This window comes from Lonchura striata, chromosome 23 (assembly GCF_046129695.1).
Source record: "Lonchura striata isolate bLonStr1 chromosome 23, bLonStr1.mat, whole genome shotgun sequence".
Taxonomy (NCBI): domain Eukaryota; kingdom Metazoa; phylum Chordata; class Aves; order Passeriformes; family Estrildidae; genus Lonchura; species Lonchura striata.
The window spans coordinates 8,913,085-8,939,509 of record NC_134625.1 but is presented as its reverse complement, the minus strand read 5'-3'; the positions used below and the strand labels follow the sequence as shown (position 1 = coordinate 8,939,509).

The 26,425-nt window shown below is 55.1% G+C and overlaps 1 protein-coding gene across 1 annotated transcript in view; it reads right to left on the bottom strand.

Annotated features, from left to right (window-relative positions):
• NECTIN1 (nectin cell adhesion molecule 1) overlaps positions 1–21,738 on the bottom strand; it is a 66,297-nt gene extending 44,559 nt beyond the window's left edge. The window contains exon 1 of the mRNA XM_021540499.3: positions 21,590–21,738. Within this exon, the coding sequence (XP_021396174.2) occupies positions 21,590–21,671 (82 nt within the window). The 5' untranslated portion in view covers positions 21,672–21,738. The remainder of the gene's footprint in view (positions 1–21,589) is intronic.
• Positions 21,739–26,425: the final 4,687 nt, after the last annotated feature.

The following is a 26,425-nucleotide window of genomic DNA, read 5'->3' as shown; positions in this document are numbered from 1 at the left end:
GGTGCCAAAAAAAAAAAAAAAATAAATAGGTGGTCAGAGCAGGAATAGGAGCAGGGACATTAGAGAAGCCAACAGAATCAGCCTCTCCTGAGCATCCCAGACAGCAGCACGCTCACCTGTGCAGGGGCAGGGCTAAACCACCGCTTTTCCTTGTTATTTTGAGGCGGCAGGAAGCAAATCCCCCAAGGATCGCAGCAACCCTTGGCCACAGAAGGTGAACAAAAACAGAAAGAAAATGCAGAACAAAAGGCAGCAGCGGCTCCCTGCCCCCTCCCTGCAGATGTCCGCTGCCTAATCCGGCGGCCAGGCAGCAGTGCCACCCCGGGGGACAGCGCTGTCCCCTCCCGGTGCCCTGCACACAGGGGGCTCATCGCCGCTCCCCCGGAGCAGGAACAAAGCGGGGCCGGGAATTCAGCGCAGCCCAGCGGCATTTCCATGCTAATGAGCGCTCCCCGCTCCATCCCGCCGCCCGTGGCAAATCGGAGCGAAAATCCAGGCTGGAGAGGATGCAACTTTTATGTCCGATGAGCGTCGCTGGGCTCCGGCACCAATCCTCTCCCTCGGTTTATTTTTAATTGACTCCTACTAAGCCGGAGTGCGTTTTCATGCGTTCCAAATGGAGCAGCTGTTGAAACTAAAAATCAGCAGCAGAAAGTGCGGACGTTTCTATTTTGCCGTGCTCACTCCTCGGCGCTCCATTTCCAAACCTCAGCAGCCTGCCCAGAACAAAGGATGCCTTGGTGCAGAGCATTAACCCCATCCTGAAACCTCCGAGTCCCCATCCTCGCAGCGCTCACATTCCACTCCGAAAGCCTCACATTCCATCCCGAAACCTCTGCATTCTCACCTCCCCGTGTCCCCATCCTGCCCTCCCGACATCCTCATCCTGTAGCCCTTGGTACCCGCATCCTGCACTTCTCACATCCCCAAACTGCAAGCCCTGCATCCCAATCCTGCATCCCCAACCTCCCCATCCTGCATTCCTCATGTGCCCATCCTGTACCACTCACATCCCCACCCTACACTCTCTTATACCCCCATCCTGCAGCCCTAACACCCCATCCTGCATCTCTCAAATCCCCATTTTGGAAAATCTGTATCCCCATCTTGCATTCCTCACATCCCCATCCTTCATTCCTCAAATCCTCATCCTGCACCCCTCAAATCCTCATCCTTCATTCCTCACATCCCCATCCTTCATTCCTCAAATCCTCATCCTGCACCCCTCAAATCCTCATCCTTCATTCCTCACATCCCCATCCTTCTTTCCTCAAATCCTCATCCTGCACCCCTCACATCCTCATCCTTCATTCCTCACATCCTCATCCTGCACCCCTCACATCCTCATCCTGCACCACTCACATCCCCATCCTGCATTCCTCACATCCTCATCCCGCACCCCTCAAATCCTCATCCTGCACCCCTCAAATCCCCACCCTTCAACCCCTGCACCCCCATCTCGCCTCCCTTCCATCCTCATCCTTCAAAATCTGCATCCCCAACCTGGATCCTTCACATCTGCATCCTGCAGTGCCAGGTCTCTGGATTATTCTCCCTCCCTGGATCCTGCCCCGGGTGTCACCAGCACGGTGACAATGTGCAGTGCAAGGGGAGCCTGGAAAAACTCTGTCCCCCATGCAGGGAAAGCTTCAATCAGCGGGGTCAGAGCAGTTATCCTGTGCACAACTGGCCAGCACACAAACCCCAGCACCTCAGAAAAGCCCTGCAAGGCTCTGGCCCCTGGAGTGGCCAGCTGGGCGCCAGGAGCTCATCCCAAGGCTGGGATTTAGCAGGCAGGATGTTGGGATCAGGCACCAGAGCTGACGGGCTCACAAATAAGCTGTGCCCTCCTCCACGAGGCAAACACCAGCTGGCCAAGTCGTGGCCATCCCACTGCTCAGTCCCAAGGGATAATAATCCACAGAGCTGGCACCACAGAATCCACTGCAGAGCCCTGGGGATTGCCAAATCCCTGCACCAAGCCAGAGCCAGCGTGGAAATGCTGCAAAAGGGAGCAGGGACAGGATCCCTCAAGCAGGGCTTGAGCTGTGGGGTCTGGCTGGCTCTGAGGATACCCAGAATTCACTCTCTGCAAAGAGGGGACAGCCACTTCCTAGGGGTGTTCTTGCAGGTAGCCAGGCTGTGGGAATCCAGGGCTTCCCTCTGGCTGCCCTGGCAGGGGTCAGAACCCCCCTGGACAGAGCCCCCAGAGACACTGGCTGTGATCTCTGGCCATGGAAAAGAGTTTCCAATCTTACAGGATGAATTACAAGCTCTGAGTGTTTGATATAAGTAATAATTAAGTGTGGCATGGGTGCAAAAGTAAATTTTAGGATTCTAGATGAGGGGTCCAAAGGGGACAAGCTGGAGGAAATTGGGTGTGCCTTGTCCTTTTTCTCCTTCTTCATGCCCTCCATGTCTCACTGTGGTGTTGGCATTTTTCTGTTGGTTCAGGCTGGGGACACACTGTCCAACGTAGGTGACAGATATTGGCACGTTCTTGTAAATGCAGCCCAGGGAGTTTCTGGTATTTAATGTTTGTCACATCCCACTGAGGGCAGAGCCCCACACGCTGCCCTGCAGGACAGAGCTGGGCAGGGCAGCAGAACATGTGAGAGATAAACAGAATAAACAACCTGGAAACCAGCACAGACCAATTCTGGCTTCTGCTTTGGCAGGGGGCTGACAGACAGAGACTTTCTACAATCTTGGAATCATCAATACCTCAGATTCTGACACCTGGCCATGGAGTCCAGCTGCTGGAAAGGTTTCTGTACACAACAGAAGTTGCTAAAGGGGGAATAAAAACTCAACCTCCTTCCCTCAGTAGTTTACAACAGGGTTTCTACAGGAGCAGTTGTTCAGGGCCTGGATCCCCAATCCCAACAAAGCCAGCGGGAAGCTGGATCCTGGTGTAGGAAGGACATCTTCTCTCCTTGTCTTCCTTGGAGAGCGGAATCCAAGCCCCAAGAAGGAGCAGGAGGAGGGGGTAGATCCAGGTAACACTTTGCTGGCACATGTCAGCAGGGCTGCCTCTGTAAATAACATTTCACACCAGGGGCATGCTGAGTGCCAGTCAGTTCAGGTTATTTGGCTCCTATTAGGTTTGCCGGGAGCTGAGGTGTTCAGAAAATCTGTCACTGACCAGTGTTCTCCAGTCTTAAAATAATTGATTAATTAAAAGCTGACCCTGAGCATTTTTTTTTGAAGGTCTGTCCCTAGCTCTAAACCCCGAAAAAGCCATTTTTATCTTTTGCCAACGAAACAAATCCAGCTTCAGACCTCTGATTAAATATTAACAACTTAGCACAGACCACAAGCAAGCTCCACAGCTATTTATTGCTCCAAAGGCAGCTGCAGCAAGAAACACAGAACAAAACAAACAAAAACCAGCCAGGAACGAGCCGTGTCATCCACATCAACAAGTTCCCCTTGTGTGCTTGAGTCAGCTCAGAGCCAGGGGGCATTTCAAGCACGTTTCACTGGGCTCAGAGCTTGGGGACCTGGTGCTGCTGGAGCTCCCCCAGCTCCCCTTTCTGGAGTGCTCCTCACTTTGGATCTCACTGCGAAACCCCTATGATGCCTGAAGAGCTGGGTGAGGGTGAACTGGTGACTGCCTGGATTTATCAGCCTTTCATCCCCATTTCCAAGCCCAGTTTGGGGCTGGCAGAGGCCTGGCAGTGACATTTAGGGACAGAGATGAGATGGGGGCGTGCAGGAGGCACTGAGCCCTCCAGGGTCAGTGTTTGTCCCTGTGAAGTCACAGCCAGGGCCAGGTGTGGGACACTGTGGGAATCCAGGGCTTCCCTCTGGCTGCCCTGGCAGGGGTCAGGAACCCCCTGGACAGAGCCCCCACAGACACTGGCTGTGATCTCTGGCCATGGAAAAGAGTTTTCAATCGTACAGGATCAATTACCAGCTCTGAGTGTTTGATATAAGTATAATTAAGTGTGGCACAGGTGCAAAAGTAAAATTTTAGGGTTCTAGATGAGGGGTCCAAAGGGGACAAGCTGGAGGAAATTGGGTGTGCCTTGTCCTTTTTCTCCTCCTTCATGCCCTCCATGTCTCACTGTGGTGTTGGCATTTTTCTGTTGGTTCAGGCTGGGGACACACTGTCCAACGTAGGTGACAGATATTGGCACGTTCTTGTAAATGCAGCCCAGGGAGTTTCTGGTATTGAATGTTTGTCACATCCCACTGAGGGCAGAGCCCCACACGCTGCCCTGCAGGACAGAGCTGGGCAGGGCAGCAGAACATGTGAGAGATAAACAGAATAAACAACCTGGAAACCGGCACAGACCAATTATGGCTTCTGCTTTGGCAGGGGGCTGACAGACAGAGACTTTCTACAATCTCAGAATCATCAATAGCTCAGATTCCGACAGGACACCACTGGAACCAAAGTCAAAACCCCCTTTGTACCCCCCACACATCCACCAAGGCTTTTCCCCAGTGTCGCTCCATCCCCTGGAGCCACAGCACAAGAAAGTTCCTTCCCCTCTGCACTCCTGCTCATTCCTGGAGATCACAAAGCAGCCGTGCCTGTGTTTGGGCGCTGAGCCAGCCTGGGATCCCCCTCCCCACCTGATTTCCCAGGCACAGGCTCAGGTTTCTGAGGCTCAGGATCAAATAACCCATCACTCAGGGCAAGATATTATCCCCTATTACCAATTCCACGCAAACAGCTCTGCTCTTCCCAGGATTAAAAGCCAATTTAAGAGCCTTGCTTTTCAAGGGGAGAGGAAGATGAGAGGAGGGGTTTTTGTTGGTGTCTGGCTGGTAGGAAATATCCCCCATAAGGGCTATCGATGAGTTCTTTTCAGATCACATTGATTTTGCTCAGAACCATTTGGGACTCGTGTCTCCAGAGGAAAAAGAGAAACACAAAGAGGACAACAACAAAATCCCCACAAGCCATGTCCTAAAAAGGAAAAAGAAAGAACTTTTATTTGCAGGAGGATCAATGGTGTTTGCTGAAGTCAGCAATTGGTGTTTTGGGTTTCAAAGCTTTCTCAGGGCGAGGGAGCCTTACTCTCAAGGTGAAGAGCAAGCTCATAAATCTGGGAGAAGCTTCAAGCCCAGAATCTGCTGATTCCCCACTGCAGGGAGGGCAGAGCCAACAGGAAAAGGGCATTTGCTCTGCAAACAGGGAGCAGGATGAGCGCTTGTAAATCGCTGCTCACAAGGGGACAGGTGACATTCAGCCCTGCTGCACTCAGATCTGGGATAAAGGGGAGCACAAAGGTGACTTTAAGCCAGCTCTGCACTCAGCAGGGCCGTGTGAGCACCTGCTTCCTCATCCCAGCTCCCAGCACAAGCCTCAGGTCTGATGCTGGGAAAACAAAGTCTTCAGCTCCTGACCCTGGCCCCAAAGCCTAAAATCATGAAAGGGGTTGGAAGAGAACTTAAAGATCAGCTTCCCACTCCCCTGCCATGGACAGGGACATTTTCCAGGTTGCTCCAAGCCCTATCCAAGCTGAAATGCCTCCCATTGCCTCCTGCCCTGGGAGCAGACATGTCCAAGGACGTGTCCAGGGCAGGGGAAAAGCCAGAGAGGGGCAAATCTGCAGCTGGGACTGCAGCCAGCCCAGCCAGACTCCACCACAAAATGCACAGGGAGAACTCACCCCATCGATCCCCCTTCCCCGGGCTGAGGAGGAACAAACAACAAACCTCGTCATCAAACCCCCAGCCTGCCTCTGCAGCAAGTGTCCTCCCCAAAAGGAGCCCTGGGTTTAGGATCACAGGATCCTTAGGGTTGGAAAAGCCCTTCAAGACCATCGAGGGCAATCTTTGCCCAAACTCCCCCAGCACTAAACCACCGAGCTTCCCCCAGGCTGCTCCTGCTGCCCCCCAGCCCCAGTGCCTCCAGTTTGGAGCCAGCTCTGGTGCTGGGGCTGTGTGTTTGGCACTCCCACCCGCCTCAGCAGGCAGGTAGGTGACCCCTCAAGGTCCCCTGCAAGCCTGAATCATCTTCTGTTCCCATCAGGATGCTAAACTAGCACAAAAACATGTCTGTCTTTCTGTCAATCTGTCACTTCACGTTCGCTTCACTTTCGTCTGTCAAACGTTAGCCCAGATCTCACTGTCAACAAGCAGATATTTATTTGTTGTTTCCTCTTTTGTTTGCTTTTCTTTCCAGGCCATTTCCACTTGAGATACACCCAGGCAGGCAGAGCCATACGCACACAAATAGCAGGGCACCATTTTCACTCCATTCCAGGCTTTTTTTACTGGAAAGACTGGGAGTAACTCGCTCTGACAAATGACTTTTTGCATTAAAACCGAGCTGCCAGGCTCCTCCTGGCCACACGCCTGGGCAAGGTGAGGGGATCTGGGCTGGGCAGAGATGATCTTGAAGGTCCTTCCAACCCAAACCAGTCTGGGATTCCATGGGAATGGCTCCAGGGCCCATCTGTCAGAGCATCCTCACTGCTTGTGGCTGTGCCAGCGGGGCAGGAGAGCTCCCAGACCTCACCTGGAGAGGTCCAGACCTCACCTGCACATCCCCAGACCTCGCCTGGAGAGATCCAGACCTCACCTGGAGAGATCCAGACCTCACCTGCACAGTCCCAACTCACACCTGGAGAGATCCAGACCTCACCTGGAGAGATCCAGACCTCACCTGCACATCCCCAGACCTCGCCTGGAGAGATCCAGACCTCACCTGCACAGTCCCAACTCACACCTGGAGAGATCCAGACCTCACCTGTACAGTTCTAACCCTCACCTGTACATCCCCAACCCTCACCTGGAGAGATCCAGACCTCACCAGGAGAGATCCAGACCTCACCTGCACATCCCCTACCCTCACCTGGGGACAGCACAGCCCTAATGGAGGGTCACAGGGAGGAGCCAGAAGGGTCCCCTCCCTCTCCCCTTCATTTCCGCCCAGGATCCATAAAAATAAGGAATATTTTTCCTGCCTGGATTCCTTTTCCCGGCCCATCTGAAGCCACCCCGTCGCCATGGCAACGGGCCGAAGGAACAGATGGGCCTGGCAGGCAAATCCCCCTTCCAGGAGAACGCTCAGGCCCACAGGGGACAGGGAGCTCAGCACCCCTGGCAGCCCTGGCCAGACCTTGGTGGCACCTCGGGGTGGCTTTGCTGGACTGAGGGACAGGGATTCTCCCCTCCCAAGGGGCCTGAAGCATCTGAGATCCACCTGGCTGTGGGAAAATCCACATTTTCTCAGACATCTGGAGCATCTGCCTGGCCTCCTCCAGCAAGCCTCGCCCCTAAACCAGGGATGGGCACAGGGGACAGAGTTCCTGTCCCTGAGGGAGCGGGCACAGGGCTCAGCTGGCCCAGCCTCTCCCAGATGGATTCATCCGACCAGACCTGGGTGGGTGAAGATAAAACTCAGCCACTAATCTCCCTGTGGATTAACCATCCACCTGGGGCCGTGGTGTGGGGCTTTGGAGCAGGCAAACAACAGCTGAGCCCTCCTGGAGACCCCAGAGCTCCTCTGGAATATCTGGGAGGAGCAGCCAGGCCTGTCCTGGGCACCCAGAGAGAAGAGGATGTTCTTCCATCTCATCTTCCACCTCATCTTTCACCTCATCCCTCACCTCATCCCCCACCTCATCCTCAATCTCATCCCCCACCTCATCTTTCACCTCATCCCCCACCTCATCCTTCACCTCCTCTTTCCTCACCCTGCTTGCAGAGCTGCAAACCTGATTCATCTTGTTGTGCTCAGCCCCAGAACTTTCTTTTTTTTGGGGGGGGCAAACAGCAAGTGTGAAGCTACACTTCTCAAAGCCTCCAAGCTGTCTGGGCCTGCACAGGTGAAGGACTCTGTGTGGGGAAACACGGGCTGAAGGCATCCAGAAACTGCTGCAAGAAAAGGAAAAATAAAAAAGAAATGGCTGTTCTTTAGGAGCTTTAGCACAGGCTGCTCAAGCCTGTTTTCTCCTGAAAAACCCAAAGCAACACTCGCTCTGGAGCCACTTTTGGAGCTGTTACCACCATCATCCCAACCTCTCTCTGGAGGCAGTTTTGGAGCTGTTGCCACCATGATCCCAACCTCAATTTGGAGCCACTTTTGGAGCTGTTATCACCATCCCAACCTTGCTGTGGAGCCAGTTTTGGAGCTGTTACCACAATCATCCCAACCTTGATTTAGAGCCAATTTTGGAGCAGTTACCACTATCATCCCAACCTTGATTTAGAGTCACTTTTGGAGCTGCTACCATCACCATCCCAACCTCAATCTGGAGCCACTTTTGGAGCTGTTATCACCATCATCCCAACCTTGCTGTGGAGCCAGTTTTGGATCTATTACCACCATCATCCCAACCTCAATCTGGAGCCAGTTTTGGAGCAGTTACCACTATCATCCCAACCTTGATTTAGAGCAAATTTTGGAGCAGTTACCACCACCATCCCAACCTCTCTCTTCAGCCACTTTTGGAACTGTTACCACCATCATCCCAACCTCTCTCTGGAGCCAGTTTTGGAGCTGTTATCACCATCATCCCAACCTTACTGTGCATCCAGTTTTGGAGCTGTTACCACAATCATCTCAACCTTGATTTAGAGCCAATTTTGGAGCAGTTACTACCATCATCCCAACCTTGATTTAGAGTCACTTTTGGAGCTGCTAACATCGCCATCCCAACTTCAATCTGGAGTCACTTTTGGAGCTGTTACCACCACCACCATCCCAAGCTCTCTCTGGAGCCACTTTTGGAGCAGTTACCACCATCCCAACCTCCCTGGCTGACACAAACCCCTGTGGGTGGTGGGGGAGCTCGGCAGGAATCCATCCCCATTCCACAGGGTCACACATGGGCTTTCCTTGCCCATGGAGCCCTGGCAGACTCTGGGGTTGGGAAGCAGCGTTCCTGAGGGTCCAGAGGGGCTGAGGAGGGGCAGCAGGGTGGGAGAGGATGGCGCTGGGAGGCTGAACCCCTCCAGCCTTCCCTTCCCTGCCGGGCTGCTCCCTCCCCGCGGCCCTGGCACGCTCCCAGGGGTGCTGGGTGCTGGCCTGGGGGCCCAGCCCGGCCCAACCGGCTCCAGCCCACACCCGTGGGAAGCTCAGGAGCCCGTCCTGCCTCTCAGGCGTGGCCCTTGGCCCGCGGGCTCCCGCTCGGCTGCCAGCCTGGGAAAGGAGAGAGGGAAGGGCAGCAAAGCCTCCCGGGGTGCGTGGCAGCACCAGCGCCCCTTTTTGGGGCTTCTTCTCCTTCCCAAGGGGGTTCCCTGATATTTATTTTTCTGCGGGTGCCTGGAACGCTTGCAAAGTTCTGATAATCCCTCATGTCCTTTATGGCTTTATCCAAATTTCAGTGTAATTTGTGTGTCCAAAGCTGCAGTATCAGGGGAAGACCCTCCTCTTAAATCCATGCAGAAATTTGTTGGCTTCCTGGTACCATCAGCCTCTGTTACTGCTCCTTGTCTCTGCACAGCCCAGCCTGCCCCACGAGCCCACCTCTTCCCTTCCCTCTGCTCCCTTTCCCGGATCAAAGCTCCCCTCCCTGTATTGCAAACATTATTCAGCCCTGAGATAAGAAGCTCTCCAGCAGCACTTTATTAATCCCACAGGAGGCAGAAAGAAGCAGAGTGAAAGGGTTTAGCGTGGCCAGGACAGACTAATGTTCCACAAAACACCTTTGCAGAAGAGAGCCACGTCTTTTTCCCAGAAAGTCTCCTGGGAAGCTTGGGTAATAATTAACAATTATCGAACTTTAAACCCTCCATCCCTCTGTGTGTCCTGACCAGGGTTTTGTAATAACTCCCCCAGTCTGGAACACTCCCAGCCCGGGGTGCTGGGGTGCACTGGGGCTGCAGGGTGAGGAGGAGGAGGATGCAGACAGACTCCGTGGGCAGGCAGGAGGCAGCTGCTGACTCTGCTGCTTCCCTGCTTCTCCAGCGAGCTTGGAAGTGAACCTCCCTTCCTTCCTCCAGCGAATCCTGCAGCTCCTTTGGCCACAGAATGAAGTGGCTCTTTGTGGCTCTTCCCAGGGAAGTTTCTCCCAGCCTTGGAATGCCAAAGACTCTTGCATATGGCTGAAATCATCATCACCCAGGAGAGAGACTGAGAGCTTTTCTAGCACAGAGACACTTGTTTAAACCCATCTGCTGTCTGAGGCAGCCACACTCGGTGCCATGTGAGGCTCACACTGGGTGGCTCAGCGGGTTTGGGTTCCATCCCTACCTGGGGGAAGGACCGCGGAGTTTTGGAAGCGCTTTTTTATTCAGCAAAGGGTGTTTCTGTTGTCTGCAGCCTGCCACGGGGCAACTCAAGTGCCAGGAATCCTGCTCACAGCCCTGTGGGGAGCTTCTGGGAAAAGCAAAACTGGCTGCAGGTGCCTGGAGACTCCCACTGCTGTGTGGAGTCATGGTAGGACTCCACGAATGTCACCCTCTGCCATGGCAGGACACCATGAGTGTCACCTTCTGCCACGGCAGGACACCACGAATGTCACCCTCTGCCATGGCAGGACACCATGAGTGTCATTTACTGCCATGGTAGGACACCACGAATGTCACCCTCTGCCATGGCAGGACACCACGACTGTCACCTTCTGCCATGGTAGGACACCACGAATGTCACCCTCTGCCATGGCAGGACACCATGACTGTCACCTTCTGCCATGGCAGGACACCATGAGTGTCACCTTCTGCCACGGCAGGACACCACGAATGTCACCCTCTGCCATGGCAGGACACCATGAGTGTCATTTACTGCCATGGCAGGACACCACGAATGTCACCCTCTGCCATGGCAGGACACCACGACTGTCACCTCCTGCCAGTGCAGGACACCATAAGTGTCACCTCCTGCCATGGGAGGACACTTTCCTGCCTCAGCACCCACGGCAGACCCAAGGACAGGGCAGGATGTGAACACCTGGCAGTCACTCCCGGTGCACTGCCCAGCAAGCAGCCAGGCTGTGGGTGGGAAGGAGCAGGGAATTGCTGAGATGTCCAGCCCACACCTCTCAGCCTCCTGCACCCCTCTCCTGGAAACCAGAGATGACCCGAACACAAAACCAGCAGAGCAAGAAATCCAGAGAGCTTTGGATTCAAACAGGCAGGGGAGCCAGCGGGCCACGTCCACCCAATTCCATGATGTCAGCCCCACATCCCACGCCCAGAGCAGCCAGAAACGGAGCCCAGTGTTTGCACTGACAGAATATTTGTACATGGATCCATGCAAAAGCATTTCCTGCCTTCCAAACTCCCTGGGCGAGGAGCCGCCTGCTTCTGGCTGCTGTGAAAAAATGACCAAATAAAGGGGAGTCACCTTTCCCTGTGCTCTGCAAATGTCTCCTGCCTGGATCGGGGGGATCAGGTGTGCAAGGCACCCTGCAGACACGGAGCAGTGTGAGCAGAGCACAGAGGGACAGCTCCCAGCAGCTGCTGACAGGGAAAGGCACACAGAGGTGAAGTGAGCCGGCCAAGGATATTCCAGGGAGCTCGTGGCAAAGCCAGGAAACGCTGCCAGCCCTTCTGAGCTCAGCCTGCCTTTGCCATCACCTCCAGGCCATTCTTTCCCTGTGAGTAAAAGCTGATTCACGCCTGGTAGGAGTCGGTGTGAGGCAGCAGATATTCCCTTTTCCAGCGAGGTACCGTAAGGTACTCCACGGGCACGGCAGCATTTGAAATGTCAAGAATACAAAAGAATGTATGTACTTAAGGAGAGTGATTTGAGCCTTTTATTTCCAAAGTGAGTTCAGAGGCAGTGAAAGGTCTCAGATCAATACCTGCAAAACTGCAAATTGGAGTCCTCCCCTTTGGCACACAGAGGGCACAGCCGAGACAGCATCTGCACAAGCAGCCTGCCCACAGCCCTGCCAGCCTGCCTCAGCTCTGACCTTCAGGAATTCCTTCAAGTGGGAGAGGGAGCCCCCCATTCCCTGGCAGCCCAGGGCTTTTGTGCCCCGGGCGCTGATTTATTTCACTTGGGTACATTCTGTCCAGGGAAGGACCAGAGTCTTGCTGAACTCACTCCACGTGCACACCGAGGAGAAGCCTGCTTCATCCTGCAGGTACAGACAAACCCCAAGGGGGGTTTGCAGCACAGATTTTGAGGTAAATCCAGAAGAGAGCTGAAGTACCAGGCTGGCTGTGGCATTTTGGAGGGTGAAATGCAGTCACCTGCTCAAGTGCCCCATTACAAACAGGCTTTTCTTCCCTTCCCTGCCCCATGGTTGTCCCTGTGCTCAGCCCCAGGGACCCCTGGAATGGTTTTCCCATCCAAAACTGGGATCAATACAGCTGCCAGGCTCTGTCCATGCCACCCCTGCTAATTGGAATTACAACAGGCAGGCTGCAGCTTTCACTCCATCTCTCTGTCTCTTGTCATAATGTAATCAAAATCTCTCTCTCTCTTTATCACCCAGCGTGACAGGAGCAGAGGCAGCCACGAGACTACAGATTCCTTCAGATCTCACTGGGGCTGGGAAAAGAGCCCCTCACTGCCAAAACTCCAGCTTTTGGACGAGCAGGATAATGGCCTGATCCCCCCAAGGGAGGAAGGATGGGGATGAGGGCAGGGGGTGCAGCCCCAGGTTGGTTGTGGAGGTGGCAGAGCCCATGGAGGAGCCTCCCTCCTCTTCCTCGCTGCCTCCTGCCATCCCAGGCTCCTGCACAGGTTCCCAGTGTTTGCCAGAGCCAGAAGTGGGCAGGGATCAGTGGATAAGGCATGAGGCAGGCTGGCAGGGGCACAGGGCACTAGGCAGGACTTAGAGCTGAAGCTCTGTGCTCACCCAGCAGCTCTGTGATCACCCAGGGGCTCTGTGATCACCCAGGGGCTCTGTGCTCACCCAGGGGCTCTGTGCACATCTTGCTCCCCCCAGCTCTGAGGGCTTGGCCAATTTACAGCCCCGGGGTGATCCATCCTGAGCACATGGTGCAGCATCCCTGATTTGTGGGCCATTATCAAAGAGCAGTAATGCAGGGCTGAATTACCCAGAGGAGGGAGGGATCAGCGGCCTGGACGCAGTCAGCTCCCCTGAGAGTGGCCATAAACAAAACTTAAATAATTAGAGTGCTCGGGTGGAGATGCAGCCTCTAAGTATTCTTAGCTTTGTGCAAATATAGGAAATAAATTCTTGGAAGGTGCCAGGCTGGATGGGGCAGAGGGAGGCTCATTTTCCAGATCACTTGAGAGCAGCCGTTATAAATCTCAGTGAAAGATGCACCTCCCCAGGCTGGTGATATTTTTAAACTCCAAGAGAGACAGAGGATTGGGGGGGGGAGAGAAAAAACACATTTTAGTATTTACACCACAGGCGAAATGGGTATTTAAAAATCAGGGTACATTTTCCAAAGTCTGTTCCTGCCACGCCAACAAATAAAGAATTTTCTTTCTATAGTGTGCTAGCTGGCAATATTAGCCCCAGAGAATTCACTGCTACCACCATCATTCTGTTGTGAGCTGAGAAATCAAAATCCCAGAAGGACTGGGGGAGTCAGGGGATAAAGGTTCTTTCACTGGCAAATTGCTACTCCAGCTCCAAAGTGAATCAGCAGCAAATGCAAATCCTTGCAACCCTGAGGGGTGACTCCTGCCCTGTCCCTCCTGCTTGGTGGCTGGGATGATGTCCAGGGGAGTGTCCCAGCCCTGGTGAGACCCCTGAGCTCTGGAGCTGGGGATCCATGGATCAACAGGGGCAGCATCAGGATCGCCAGGGCAGTTTTCCTCCCTGACCCTTCGTCGTGCTTAGTGCTGGAGTGGGCACACGTGAGCTGGGTTTTGGGTGGGCATCCAGGGAATCCTGTCAAGAGTAACTGATCACAGGTTGAATGAGGCTGCAGGTGAGAGGATGTGAGAGTTTCCAGCCTGGCTCTCCTGGAGAACCCCAGATAAGAGCTGCCATGGCATTGCCTTTCCCTGCAACCACTGCAGCCTTCCTTTCCCTCAGTCCTGCTCCTCATTCCCTCCTCGGGCACAGAGAACATCCCCCCTTTTACCAGCTCTGCTCAAGCCTTTCTCCCTCCCCAGGACTGCTCCCATCCTCCAAAATGATCCCATCAGCTCCCATCAAAGGGATACACCAGCACACCCATCAGGCATCCCAGCATCCAGCAAATCCCCAGAGAAGCCTCCTGGAAAGATCAGAGCACTGCAATCACTCCCTGGGAGAGGAGATCCCCACAAGGCCTCCCCCACTTCCCCTGGCTTCTCACTGAATCTCAGCTCGAGGTAAATTTGGCAAAGCTCAGCCCCATCCCTGGGAAAAGTCTGCATAAAAGTCACACACAGAGAGCTCCTGGCCTCTCAGACAGCACCCAGGTTTTGGGGGGCTGAACTGGAGTAAAGAGATCCACGCCTGCCCTTTCCCCTCGGCACCTTGCACACGAAAATAAAGTCACCATTCCCAAGTAAAATACCCAGCACTCCACCGAGCCCAGCAGAGCCAAGAGGGGTCCTGTATCCAATGGAAACTGGCAGCTGATGTGAGTTACAGCATGGCAGGGATGCTGCTACGCAGCACATCCCTGATCCTCAGCATCCAGAAACGGGCACAGCCCCGGCTCTGCCCCGTGACAGAGATGTCCCTTCCTCCAGCACGGCCCCCAGACACTCTGCTGGTGCAGCTGAGCAGGGAAAGGCCCAGAGAGGCCCAGGAATGAGCAGCTTGTGCAGTGCTGCACCACCAAATCTGCTGCTGTTCCAGCCCTTACAACAACACTGCCTTGGCTAAGTGAGGAGACAGGCAAGAAAAAGGAAATACAACCCCTCCAGAACGGAGATTTTCTTCTTGTGTGTTCCTAAACTGATCTGGATCATCCATCCTTTACATTTCCTCTAGTTTTGGCACTCCCACATTAGGAAGGCCATCAGCACTGGTGGGAACAAGACTCTGGGCTTGCCTCCAAGGGGTCTCTGCTGATTGTGTAGCCCAAGAAAAGTCAGGGTAAAGCCCCTTGGATGCCTCTTCCTAAGAAAAATGTAGCCAGAGCTTGGTGCAGGTAATTCTCCAGTGCAAAGTGTCCTCCTGGCTGCAGGCTTTGGAGGGTTATTTCTAGGAGAGGTTTCAAGGCAAGGGGAACCTCCACCAGGGCCGTGGGTTTGGGTGAGGGCTGAGTTATGACTCCACAGGACTGATAACTCGGAGCTGCTCACTCAGAACTGATAACTGGCACCAGGCTCACGCTGGGCTGCTCAAGGGCAGGGCAGGGCTCATCCCTCCCTTGCTGCTCCCTCCTGCCCTAAGTGCCACAGCAAAACCACCCCGTGCCAAGCTGCTGTGCACAGAAACCAGGGGCAGAGAGTGACAGAAACTCTGAGCTCTCTCCTCCCCTGCTTCTCCTATTAAACTCTCCCCTGGGTCTGTGACTTCTGCCCATCAGGGATCATTCGTAACCCTTGGCTCTGCCAGGGCACTCAGCACAAGAACCTCTAATTACAGCCCTCTGCTCTTGAGTCACACCAGCCTCTGGTACCCATCAGCATCAGACCCTGAGCCCACAGCCAGAACTCTGCCCCCAAACTGTGCCCTTGGGCTGGGAAAATGCTCAGTGGAAAGCTGCTCCAGCAGCATTTCCCTTGGTCTGGAGGGTGTCCTGCCAGGGAATAAGAAATGAAATTCCCCTTGGTCCAGAGTGTTACCTGCCAGGGAATAATAAATGAAATTCCCCTTGGTCCAGAGGGTGGTGTCCTGCCAGGGAATAAGAAATGCAACCTGGTTTTGCCACATGCGAGAACTTCAGAGCAGACAGCAGACACTGTTAGGACAATTCTTAGGTGAAATCCCTGCACCCACATGGCACACAGCAGCCTCACTGCCTGGAGCCACACACGGAGCACAAGGATGTTTCTGCTCTCAGGTGGCCACACAGCACTCCAGCCCAGCCCCTGGTCCCTCACAGACAGCCCTCCGTGCTGGAATGGCTCTGGGAAGGCTGGAAAGGCTCCCAGGAGCCTCTGCCACTCCTGGCCGTGCCTCCTGATGCCCCTCTGAGGGAGGGATGGATCTTCCACAAGAGAAGCAAACCAGCCTGAAAACCAGCCTGATTGCAGGTGGGGAGAGAACTGCAGGGAAGAGAGGTGGAGGCTGAGTCCTCTTGCCTGAGCAGGCTTGGGAGAGCCTGCTGTCTGTCAGCCAGGTGGTCCATCTGGTGCCTGCCTCTGCTCCCAGGCAGGGATGTGATTTGCAGGTCCTGGACCACATCTGGAGCATCCCTGCATGGTTGGGAGCAGATGGAAGCACTTTTGCTGTTTCCTGCAGCTAGAAAGGCAAATAGGCTGGGATGGAGGACAGCAAAGCCCTTCACTGTGCTTTAATTCCCAGGGAGGAGGATCACACTGATCCTGGGCTCTTCTCCCTGCACACCTGGAGGCTGAAGTGCTGTCCACCAGTCCCCAGCTGGTCTGGCTGGGGGCCAGGGAGGGCAGCAGAGCGAGGCAGAGAGAGGAGACTTGGGTGGACAGTGCTGAGAAACGCTCCCATCTTGCATCACACCCAGAATTGTCAAGGCAGGATTATAAACCTCCTGCAGGGACTGCTTTGTGGTGGGGGAATGGAGAAGAGATGGTTCATCAGGTTGGGGCAGTTCCTCCCACCCATCCCCAGCACCCCACAGAGCTGCTGACATGGCAGGAGACCTCTGGCCAGCCCTGTGTGCCTCCCTGAGCTGGGGACAGCGAGGGACAGGAGCTGTCCCCCCTTCCCACGGCCAGGAGCTGCTCTTGGGGTGCCCTGGGTGCTGCCAGGCTGTGGGAAGGGCTGCAGTCAGTGCCCAGACGGGGCAAACACTCGGTGGGCAGCAGGAGTTGGGCTCCACACATTGCCCCAAGGAGGCTGGGACACAGCACAGGGCACAAAAAGTGACACATGCTGCAAAGAACAGCAGATTTCACTTCCCATTTCTCCCTGTGACACAGAAGGGACATTAAACCCAGCGAGGAGACAACGGGGAAATTCTCTCTCTCCCACTTCAGCTTTTGAGCAATTTTCTTCTGCTTCACAGCCCAGGGGTTCCCCTTGAAAACCCCGGGTGTGTGCTGGGATGTGCCAAAATCCAGCCTGGACCAATCCTGCCCTGGGAGAAGCCAGGCAAAGCGTGCATCTGGGAGAAATGTCCAGCGTCATGAGACCTCTGATTGCTCAGTTACACAAACCTTCACCTGAAACGCCGCTGTGGGTTCAGGGCTGGGAGATCTCCGTAATTAACACAAAGAGGTGTCTCCAATGCAAATTGGGTCCCTGCTCCAGTGGCTGGCGGCACCAGCTCACCCTTCAGCAGAGCTGCCCTGATTTAATCTGACGTTATTTGAAAGAGCAGCATCTCCGGGGGGCTGGAGACTGGAGTACCTTTCTTTGTCCCTCCCTCATTTGTTTCTGCTTTTTTGCGCTGATAAGCCTGTGAAAGGGACTGAGCAAGAGCCACCAGCACCTCGGGCAAGGATGTTGCAAGATTCAAACCCTTTCTGGGCAGCCCCGAGGACTGTGGCCATCCTCCTGAGCACTGGCCAGCTCACCCCTGCCGCTCTCACACAGAGCCCAGCTCCAGCTCTTCCCAAAATTGTTGGCTTGGAGCAAACCAGCCTGGTGGAAAGTGTCCCTGCCCAACGCAGGGGATTGGAGGGAGATGAACTTTAAGGTGCCTTTCAATCCAAATCATTGTGGATTCTGTGATTTTTCCTGCAGTGCTTGCCCCATCCCTGTCTGCTGGCAGTGCTGTGTAGCTCCCTGGGGCGCTGGAGGTGGGAAGAGGCCACTTGCTGCTGTCCCCCCAGGCTGTCCCCAGCCTGAGTGGCACTAGCAGAGGGCACGAGGTGCCAGTGGCAGCCAGGCCTGGGAAGCAGGTCATGGACAACCGGCTCTTCTGGTTCCTTCCATGATTCAGCCGAGGTGTGAGCCCTGCTCAAAGGAGCCTGTGGTGCCTCCCTTTGAGCTTGGCTTTTGTGGCTGCTCCAGCTGCGGGGGTGATGCCAGGAGAGATGTGCCAGGCTCTGCCAGCACCTCCTCGGCCACCAGCTCACCCCAAGCACTGGATGTGGTGCTGGAGGTGCCCCTGGAGTCTCCCTGCGGATGCAGCTCCTGCCTGATGGCTGCTGCTGGTTCAGGGAGTGAACAGCATCTCTGCCATGGGGCAGGCACCCCCTGCTCGTGGGCTGAGCTGCCTCTGCCCCAGCCTGGCGCCTCGCCCACACTGACACACGCAGCAGCTCCTCCGTTCACGCCGGGCTAAAACCCGACCGGTCGGTTTAAGTGAGGTTTAAAGAGAGAAAAATCAGTCAAAGACACGCTTTTGCTTCCTGAAATAGCCTGATGCTGCTGTTTGTGAGTTTTGGGAGGAGGCAGGTGGCGGGGGAAGCAAAAAATAACAAGCAAGAACTCAAGCCAAAGGCTGAAGGAGACTCTGGCAACTATTTTTTCTGCATTTTGGAAGCGACTTTGGGATATTAAAGCAGCTCTAGAAAGTACAAGATGGAGCAGATCCTGCAGTGACACGCTTTGGCTCTTCCCAGCGCTCCACAGCGCTGTTGCACCTCCCCAAAATGAACCCTCCCTCCAGCTGCAGCCAAGTTTGACCTCAGCCCTGCAGGTCAGCACGGCTCACTCAATGCTCCTTTCAAGCGCCGTGATGGGAAAAGCCCGTGTCAAAGCAGCCCCAGCCACCTCTGCTGCTCTCCCCTGTGGAGCATCTCAAAGCACTTTGCCAAGTGTTCCCAGGCCCCTCCGGGAGATCAGGGGGTAGCCCAGCAATAGCAGAGAGGAATTTGTCTGCAGCACAGGCCCAGATGTGCAGGGGCAGGACCGGCACAGATGATGCCTCTGCTCTGTGTGGCTGCATCTCAAGCTGCAGGAGCTCCACGGTGGGGATAAACAGATTGTTAAGGCTTGCGAAGCATAAATTTAACTGCAAATGTTCATAACCTCTGCAGATCAGCTGCCTGGGATATCTCCTCCCCTTTCCCCACGGCTTTCTGCAACTCCTGTTGATATCAATATTTGAATAGAGCGTGAGTTGATACCTGGTTCCAAATGGATGGGCATGGAAGGCTGCAGGAGCCACGAATTGAATCCGTTCTGGACGATTGAACTGCTCGCATTAAAGATAATTTGTAAAGCAGATTTTTATACGAGACTCCTTACAGCTTTTACAGGAGCGGAACTTTTATTCCCTTATCAGAGCAAAGAAAAAAAGCTAACATCTTCTGAAGGGGGAGGTGGGTGGGAACAGAATGAAATGGCATTGATCAGCTGGACATGAAAGGTTTCCCAGGGAGCAGGCACTGCTCTGATTCTTCTCAACTGTTGGGTATGAAACCACATTTTCCAACAAGTCCACAGCTTGTAGTAGAGGATCATGAGTTTCCTCTCGTTGTTAAGCAAGCTGGTCTGTATTCAAAGCTTCAATACAGCTTTATATATGTTTATATATATGATTTTGGCACAATGCATGGTGAACTCGAGGAACTACGTGCCTCAGGAATGCATCCAGACTTGGGGTCTGGTAAAGACTCTGCTCTGTGCAGCGCTGTGCTGGTCCTTCCCTGCAGCTCTGGGTCCATCCACAGCACCCAAACGAACGATAGAAACGGATGAATGAATATTTAATATCCAGGATCAGACACTCCTGCAGCTGTGGTGCACCCACCACTAAACTGGTCGGGCCGAGAGTCTCGCCCACGCAGGCTGCAGGGCAGCGGTGCTCAGGGCCAGGGTTTGGGGAGGATTTTCCTCCTGGAACACTGCGGAGCTGGCTGTACCCCGGCCTTGGCAAGGCACCACGAGATGCACCACTGGCTCATCCTGGCAGAGCTGCCAGCGGGACAGTGCAAGACAAACTGCCACGCTACTGCAGTGGCAGGAGACGAGCCCGCCTGACTGCTGGCAGCACAGCCCCGAGAACGGCCAAAAAGAGGAGAAATGCAGGGGAAAAAGTCTCTCTTGGCAGGACAAGGTGAGATGCCAGGCTGTGTCAGGGTCACTGCGTGTCTCCTTGGTGAAAGCAGTTCCCAGGGGAGCACAAAGTCCTTGTGGTTTAGACAGCACAGTCCCCACAGCCTTGCTGCCCCTGCAGTGCCCCTGCCCGGGCTGTGGGGAGGGGTTCCTCCTGGCTGGGAGGATGAGGAGGGAAGGCTGGGTGAAGAACGGCATGGAAAGTTCTGAGACTCCTTGTGAAGAGCCGGAGCTCAGCCAGGCACCTGCCTGCAAGCACAGAGGAGTGCAGAGAGCCCGAGGCTGTCCCTTCCTCACCTATTTTTGCAATGCACAGCAGATCCCTTTGTCCTGGGAATAGCGAGGTGCACCCAGCCCTGCTTTCTCATCGCCCTGTTAACCTCTTCCCTCTCACAGCCTCCCTGGTTTCTGGATCACCACCTCCTCCCATTCCATCTCCGTCCTCATCCATTTCACCCAGCCCATCCAGTCGCTGTGATCTGTTGATCTCCCGTGCCCTGGTGTTATCACATCCCCGTTTTTTGCCGGGACCGGGCAACTCTGGGCCCTGGCATTTGCTCTGGTGGCCCAGACCTCGCTCGCTGCGGCCACATGGCAGCGTCCCAGCCCAGCCAGCCTCCTGGGACGCTGCCCCAGCGCCAATATCGGAGGAGAGGACGCAATTCCACCCTGCCTTCCCCGCCACTTCTCTCCAGCTGCAATCCCAGCGCTGCTGCAGGCACAGGCTGGATCCGCTGCCGTGCCCGCTGCCAGCGCTCCAGCCCCAGCCACCAGCAGCCGAGCCCCAAAAAGGCAAAACACCGGCTCTGTTTGCATCTCTCAGCTCATTCACAAGCTGTAAACGCAGACTGCCGATCCCCTTTCCATGGCTCCGACTCCCGGAAAGCCCTCCAGGATGGCATTAACCCGTTCTGCACTGGAGCAGAATAAATGAATCCCCGCAGGGCACTCGCCAAAGTGGGTCACTCGCCCGCTTCCCAGCGCTGTGCTGAGCCCGGGGCAAGTCCTAGCCCAGGGAAGGGACACACGGACTGCTCTGCCACCGCCCGGGTGGCTCCAGCCAGCTCGGGAGCAGTCGAACGCGCATCTTTGCCCATCTCCTCCGTTCCAGAGATGGATCAGAACCCAAGCGATGGATCGGAACCAAAGTGATGAACGAGATGCCATCAGGCAGCCAAGCTCAAAGGCAGCGAAAGGAAGCGCTGGAAGCTGGGAGCGGTCCAGCCCCTCCGCAAAAGAGCCCGTGGGAAGTGCGTGCGGAGGGGAGCGAGGATTTTGGGGATGCTGGAGAGCCGAAACCCTCCATCCCTCCTCCCGAAACATCTGCGCTCCGTGCCCAGCCTCGTGGCTGCCTTTCCGGGGAAGCCTGGCTGCTGCGCCTCGCTAGACGCTGCTCGATCCAAAAAGCAAACAAACGGCCTCGGCTCGCAGGGCTCCGGAGCCCGCTGCCCGCAGCTGCTTCCAAAACAAACGAGCGTGTTGTTCCGAGCCGAGCCGGCGCTGAAACCGGCCCCGGCTCTCTCCCAGCCTCGCACAGATGCTCCCACACCTGCTCCAGACCCGGGCGCGCACCCCAAAACGCCGATCCCACCCTTCCCCGCCGCTCCGCAGCGCTCCCCGCACCCCCTTTCCCCCGCGGGCACCCCGCAAAGCCCCGCCGGGGCTGCCGCCAGCCCCGCAGCGCCCCGGCGGAGCCCAGCGCCCTCCGGGGACCGGCTCACCTGGTAGGAGCGCGGCTGCCAGGATGCAAACTCCGATAGTCCACCACGATGCACGGCAACTTGTCTGCAGCCGTGAAGCCATGAGAGTTCCTTAAGAGCGATGGGCAGGGGTCGGTCTGGCAGCGCCGCGGGGCCCCCCCCACCCTCCCAGCCCCCGGTGATGCTCAAGTCTGCTTGAAAAAAATATATATTCAAAAAAAATAAAAATAAAAATAAGATCGTGGCTGGGTGAGGACAAAGAGGCGGCGGGAGGGCGGGAGGGCTCCGGGGGGAGCTCCGCACATCCGCGGGGCCCCTCTGGGCGGGCGCGGGGCGCTCCGGCCGCGGGGCAGCGCGGGCGCTTCCTTCCGCAGAGCCCGGGCGAGTGACGAGGGAAAGGAGGGGTGGAAAAATGCGATTTAAAAAAAAAAAAAAAAAAAAAAAAAAAAGAGAGTGTTTAAAAAAAAAAAAAATAAATCACCCAAAAGAAACCCCAGACAAAAAAGAACGAGGGGAGGCAAAACAAATAAAGAGCAGCGAGGCAGAGCCCTCCGCGGGCTGCGGCCGTGCCGTGGCTCCGGCGGCGGGGCTCGGCAGCCCCCGCCCGCTGCCCGCCCTGCGCTGGGGCCCCGGCGGCGCTCAGGCGGTGCCGGTGCGGGGCCGGGCGCGGCGCTCCATGGCCGGGCGGGGGGCGCGGGGCCGGCCGCGGGGCGGGGGTGCCCGGGTGCGGTGCCCGGGTGCGGTGCCCGGTGCGGGGCTCGGCGGCCGCGCTCGCACTCACGCACACACTGGCGGGCGGGGCCTGCCCCGTGATGTCAGCGCTCGGCGGAGGGAGGGAGCAGCGTTAACCCTTCGCCCGGCGGCTCCCGGGGATGCGCGGCGAGGGCGGGACAGGTGGCCGGGCTCGCCGCCCGCCCCTCCGGATGTTGGCAGCTGGCGGCAGCTGGGCTTTGTTCCGCCGTGGCCGGCCGCGCCGCGCAGCCCGGGGCGCCTCGCCGTGGCTTGGCGGAGGTGCTCCTGCCTCGCCGCACGGCGCTCGTGGACTTGAGGCTGTCCCCGAATTCCCTTCGGACGCCGGAGCGCCCGGGCCGCGGTTCTGGCAGTGCCCGACACCCACCTCCCGGGCCGAGCGCATTTTTCACCCTGCACGATGCGAGGGAAATACGTGGAGGCTAAGCCGGCAATCCGAAACGCTTGGGATGCGGATACCACCGGGTTTTCCTGGGGGCTGCTGAAAGAAGGAGCTCGTTGTGGCCACCCTCTGCGCGCTGAGGGGATGCAGAACTGGCACAGGAGCTGATGCGCGGGAGGAGGGGGCAGCGGTTTCGCCGAGCTTTGTAGCAGCCTTTATTATGTGGACACAGACGCAGCCTTTGTGGATCTCTCGCTAAGGAGGTGTTTAGCCTGCTAATGCCGGCTCCTGAGCTGCCCCGGCCTCTGCGAGGATGCTGAACCCCAAACAAAGATGTGAACAACAATGACAACAACCAACAACAAAGTCATGTTGATTTCAAGCTCCATTAGAAGGACACAGGAACAAATCAATGCCTGGCAGGCAGAAAAGGATGGAATCAGTGGGGAAGGATACCACACATAGTGGGAAAGGGAAAGGCGGGGGGCAGCCAGCAGCTATAAAAAGATACCCCTAAGGACCCCTTCAGCAGTCTCCTCCTCCTTTTAATTCCTTTAGAAGTTAATTCCTGTTCGAGGCAAGGATGGGCAGCTCTGTAACAAAGCGGATTAGGCAGATACAAGGTTTGTTCCGAAATAACAAAAGTTATTACGTAGTAATGAGGTTTAGTTAATAGATTCACAGACTGTAAGGCCGCTGGGATTCCTTTGGACATCCTGCCTGGGAAGCTGAGGCTGCTGGATTGATGATTTCTGCCTCCTGCCTCTTCTCTAAAGCTGCAGCTTAGGGGTGCAACCCCCCACCCTTGTGGACAGGCAGGCGATGGGGGGTTCCCAGCATCCTTGTTGTTGGTTGGTTTGCCTGCCCGTGGAGTGTTTATCTGTCTAATTTCAGTTTTAATCCATAAAATCTCATTATTTCCTTTCCCAACTCCATTAAAGAGATACCTCCTATGAGACATTGTTCCCCTGGGCAGCTCTCTCTGAGTTACCATGGAGTTCCCCACATTAACAATGTTCCAGCTTACATTATTCCCAGTGTTACATTCTCCTTTCTCTTTCCCTTTCTTATTCTGTTGTCACTGCACCTGAACTGACATCCCTGAGATCTGTGGGGCAGCCACACCTCAACGCTCCTCCTTTATACTTCCCACATTTCACGTAGGGTTTCAACCCAGGGGAAAATTCACATTTCCCTTCAAGAATCTGGGGAGATTTGATAGAGCCTTGGTGCCTTGGCCTCCCAAATCACAGACCTCAACCATGTGAGACAAAAATGTAAATCCATTTAGCAGCAGCAGCAGCAGCAGCAGCAGCAGTGGACCATTAGCCCTGGTGCATGAGGCCTGACTTACTGAGCCAGAATGTATTATTTTCATGATCCTGCACAAAGCAAAACCCATCACATTTGGCACAGTTCTGGCTGTTAACTTCTAAGATTTATTACACAGTGCCATGGGGGCCCCTGTTCCGCAGCATTTTGTGAGTCCAAAATTTCCGTGAAGCCCGAGGGAACTTGTGCATGAGCAGGAGAGGCAGGAGCAGAATGCTTTGGTTTGACAATTTTTTGTTATTTCTAGGGGAGGAAGATCATAATATGTAACATATTTAATTGCATCATACTTTATATTGTTTTTATTTTGGGGACATCTCTGTGTGCATGGCCTCTGAGGGGCTGGGGGAGTTGCCTCCTGCTTTGCTTGATCAGCTGGTTTAAGCCCATTTTTTACTTCCTTATTCTACCCCTCACAAAAGTGGGCTCCTAAAACTGATCCCAGCCAGAGATGTGGAAAAGGAGCCCTGGCTGTGGTGCCTGCAATAAGACAGGGAATTTCAAGGTTCCTACTGCAGGAACACAGGAACCATTGTGAGACTCAGAAATCCCTTCCAGAAATCTCTAAATGTGTTCCACTAGAAACAAAGAGAGAAAAAAACCAACCCACCTGGTGCCTCAGATAGAACTGGGCTGTGAGGAATCCCACCTTCTCCAAGGAAAATTATTTCTAAAACTGCAATATTTACCCTCTCTTGGGTTTTAGGGGTGGTAAAAGTCTCAGTTTAGGTGGCAAATAGCCACCAAAACAGGGATCCACAGCCTTTCCTGTGCACCCCTGTGAAATCTGGTTTAGGCACAGACCCTGGATGTGGTGTAGGAGCTTGGCCCACACTTAGAGAAGTTGTCACACCAATATTGCTCTTGAAAATCGCCATTAGAGCATGAAACAACATTTGGCCTGGGGGAAAAAAAAAAAAAAAAAGAAAAAATTAAAAAAAAAAAACAACAGGCTTGCAGTGTTTTGTCCTCCCAGCACTTTGGCTGTTCCGCCGGCACCGGGGTTTTCTGCTGATGCTGCCGTGTGAGGTAACGTCTCCTCAGCAACCTGCTGGAATGAGACCTCCCCAAACCCTTCCCACTGGAAAACGTGGCCTGTGGGCCGCAGGCAGGGGTTGGGGTGGGGTTGGATGGGGTTGGGATGGGGTTGGATGGGGTTAGGATGGGGCTGGCACTGGCACGACTCCTTTGGATGAGGGGTTGGTGAGAGTTCTGCACTGGCACAGCTCCTCTGGATGGGATCTTCCCTGGCGAGCTGATGCACATCCTTCCCCAGGGTGGAACGGTTCCTGGAGTCAGACTTGTCCAAATCTTTCTGAAGCAGCTCCTGGCTGCTGTGGAACGAGCACAGACCCAGGGCTGGGCTGATGGATGGCCCTCAGGGGAGCCAGGAATTCCCCCAGTGCCTTCCCAAGCAGTGGCCTCTTCCCTGCCACTTGAAAGGCTCGGTGGGAACGGACACCTTCTCCGAGATTTTTACAGTTCTGACTACCAGAAAGTCTTGGAAGGAGGGGAGGAGGAGGGGGGAAGGGGTTGCTCTTGAGAGCATTCCTCGGTGGGGTTTTTCAGCTGCTTTTGTTTGCTGCAGAGCCCACAGCAGAGAGCTGTCACTCCGGGCTGGGAGCGCGTTTGACACTCCTGTCTCCGCCTCGTACCTGGTGTGTATTTGCTGCAGTGCTGATTACATTAACTCCCGTGTTTATAAACATTTGGAATCAGTGCAGAAGGCTGCGCTCGGTGGAATTTTAAAGCCGGCATCAGTTTTATTTTTGCTTTTTCATCTGTAAACACACATAATGCGTCTGTGGCACAGCCAGCAATGGGAGACCAGAGGTGCAGAGGGCTTCCCGAGCTGATTCCGTGCTTGGCTTCGCTTCTGAGCTCTCCTGATGCAGCCTCCTGCATGAACCCACATCTATACACCACACATGCCCTGCACAGGCAGCTCACACTCCCTCAGACCTCCGCGCACCATCCTATTTTAAAAGGCAATTCAGCACTGATAGTCCTTGCTGCCCTGCTGTTCTCTGGATAGGGCCAGCGGTTAGAGGAGGAATTAAGTCTGAACTGGGGAGAAAATTGCCTCCCAGTTAATGGGAGCTGATGCGTGCTTCGAGCAGGCTGCAAACAGCAATGGGTTTTTTTTTCCTGAGCCCCTCTGCTGAAGGGTTTGTAAGAGCCTTTCGGTGCTGTCTCAGTGCCTTAACCGTGGCAATCCCCACAGCACCCCCTTGTGAGGCAGGAATTAAACCGTAATCCTCATTATACACGGAGAAAACAAAACCCGGGGAGATTAGCAATCCCAGCCTTGCAGGAAGCAGGATGAGTTCTGCTACGGATTTCCACTGGAAAGCAGCTGGAATTGCAAGGCTGGTGGGCTTGGAGGATGACCC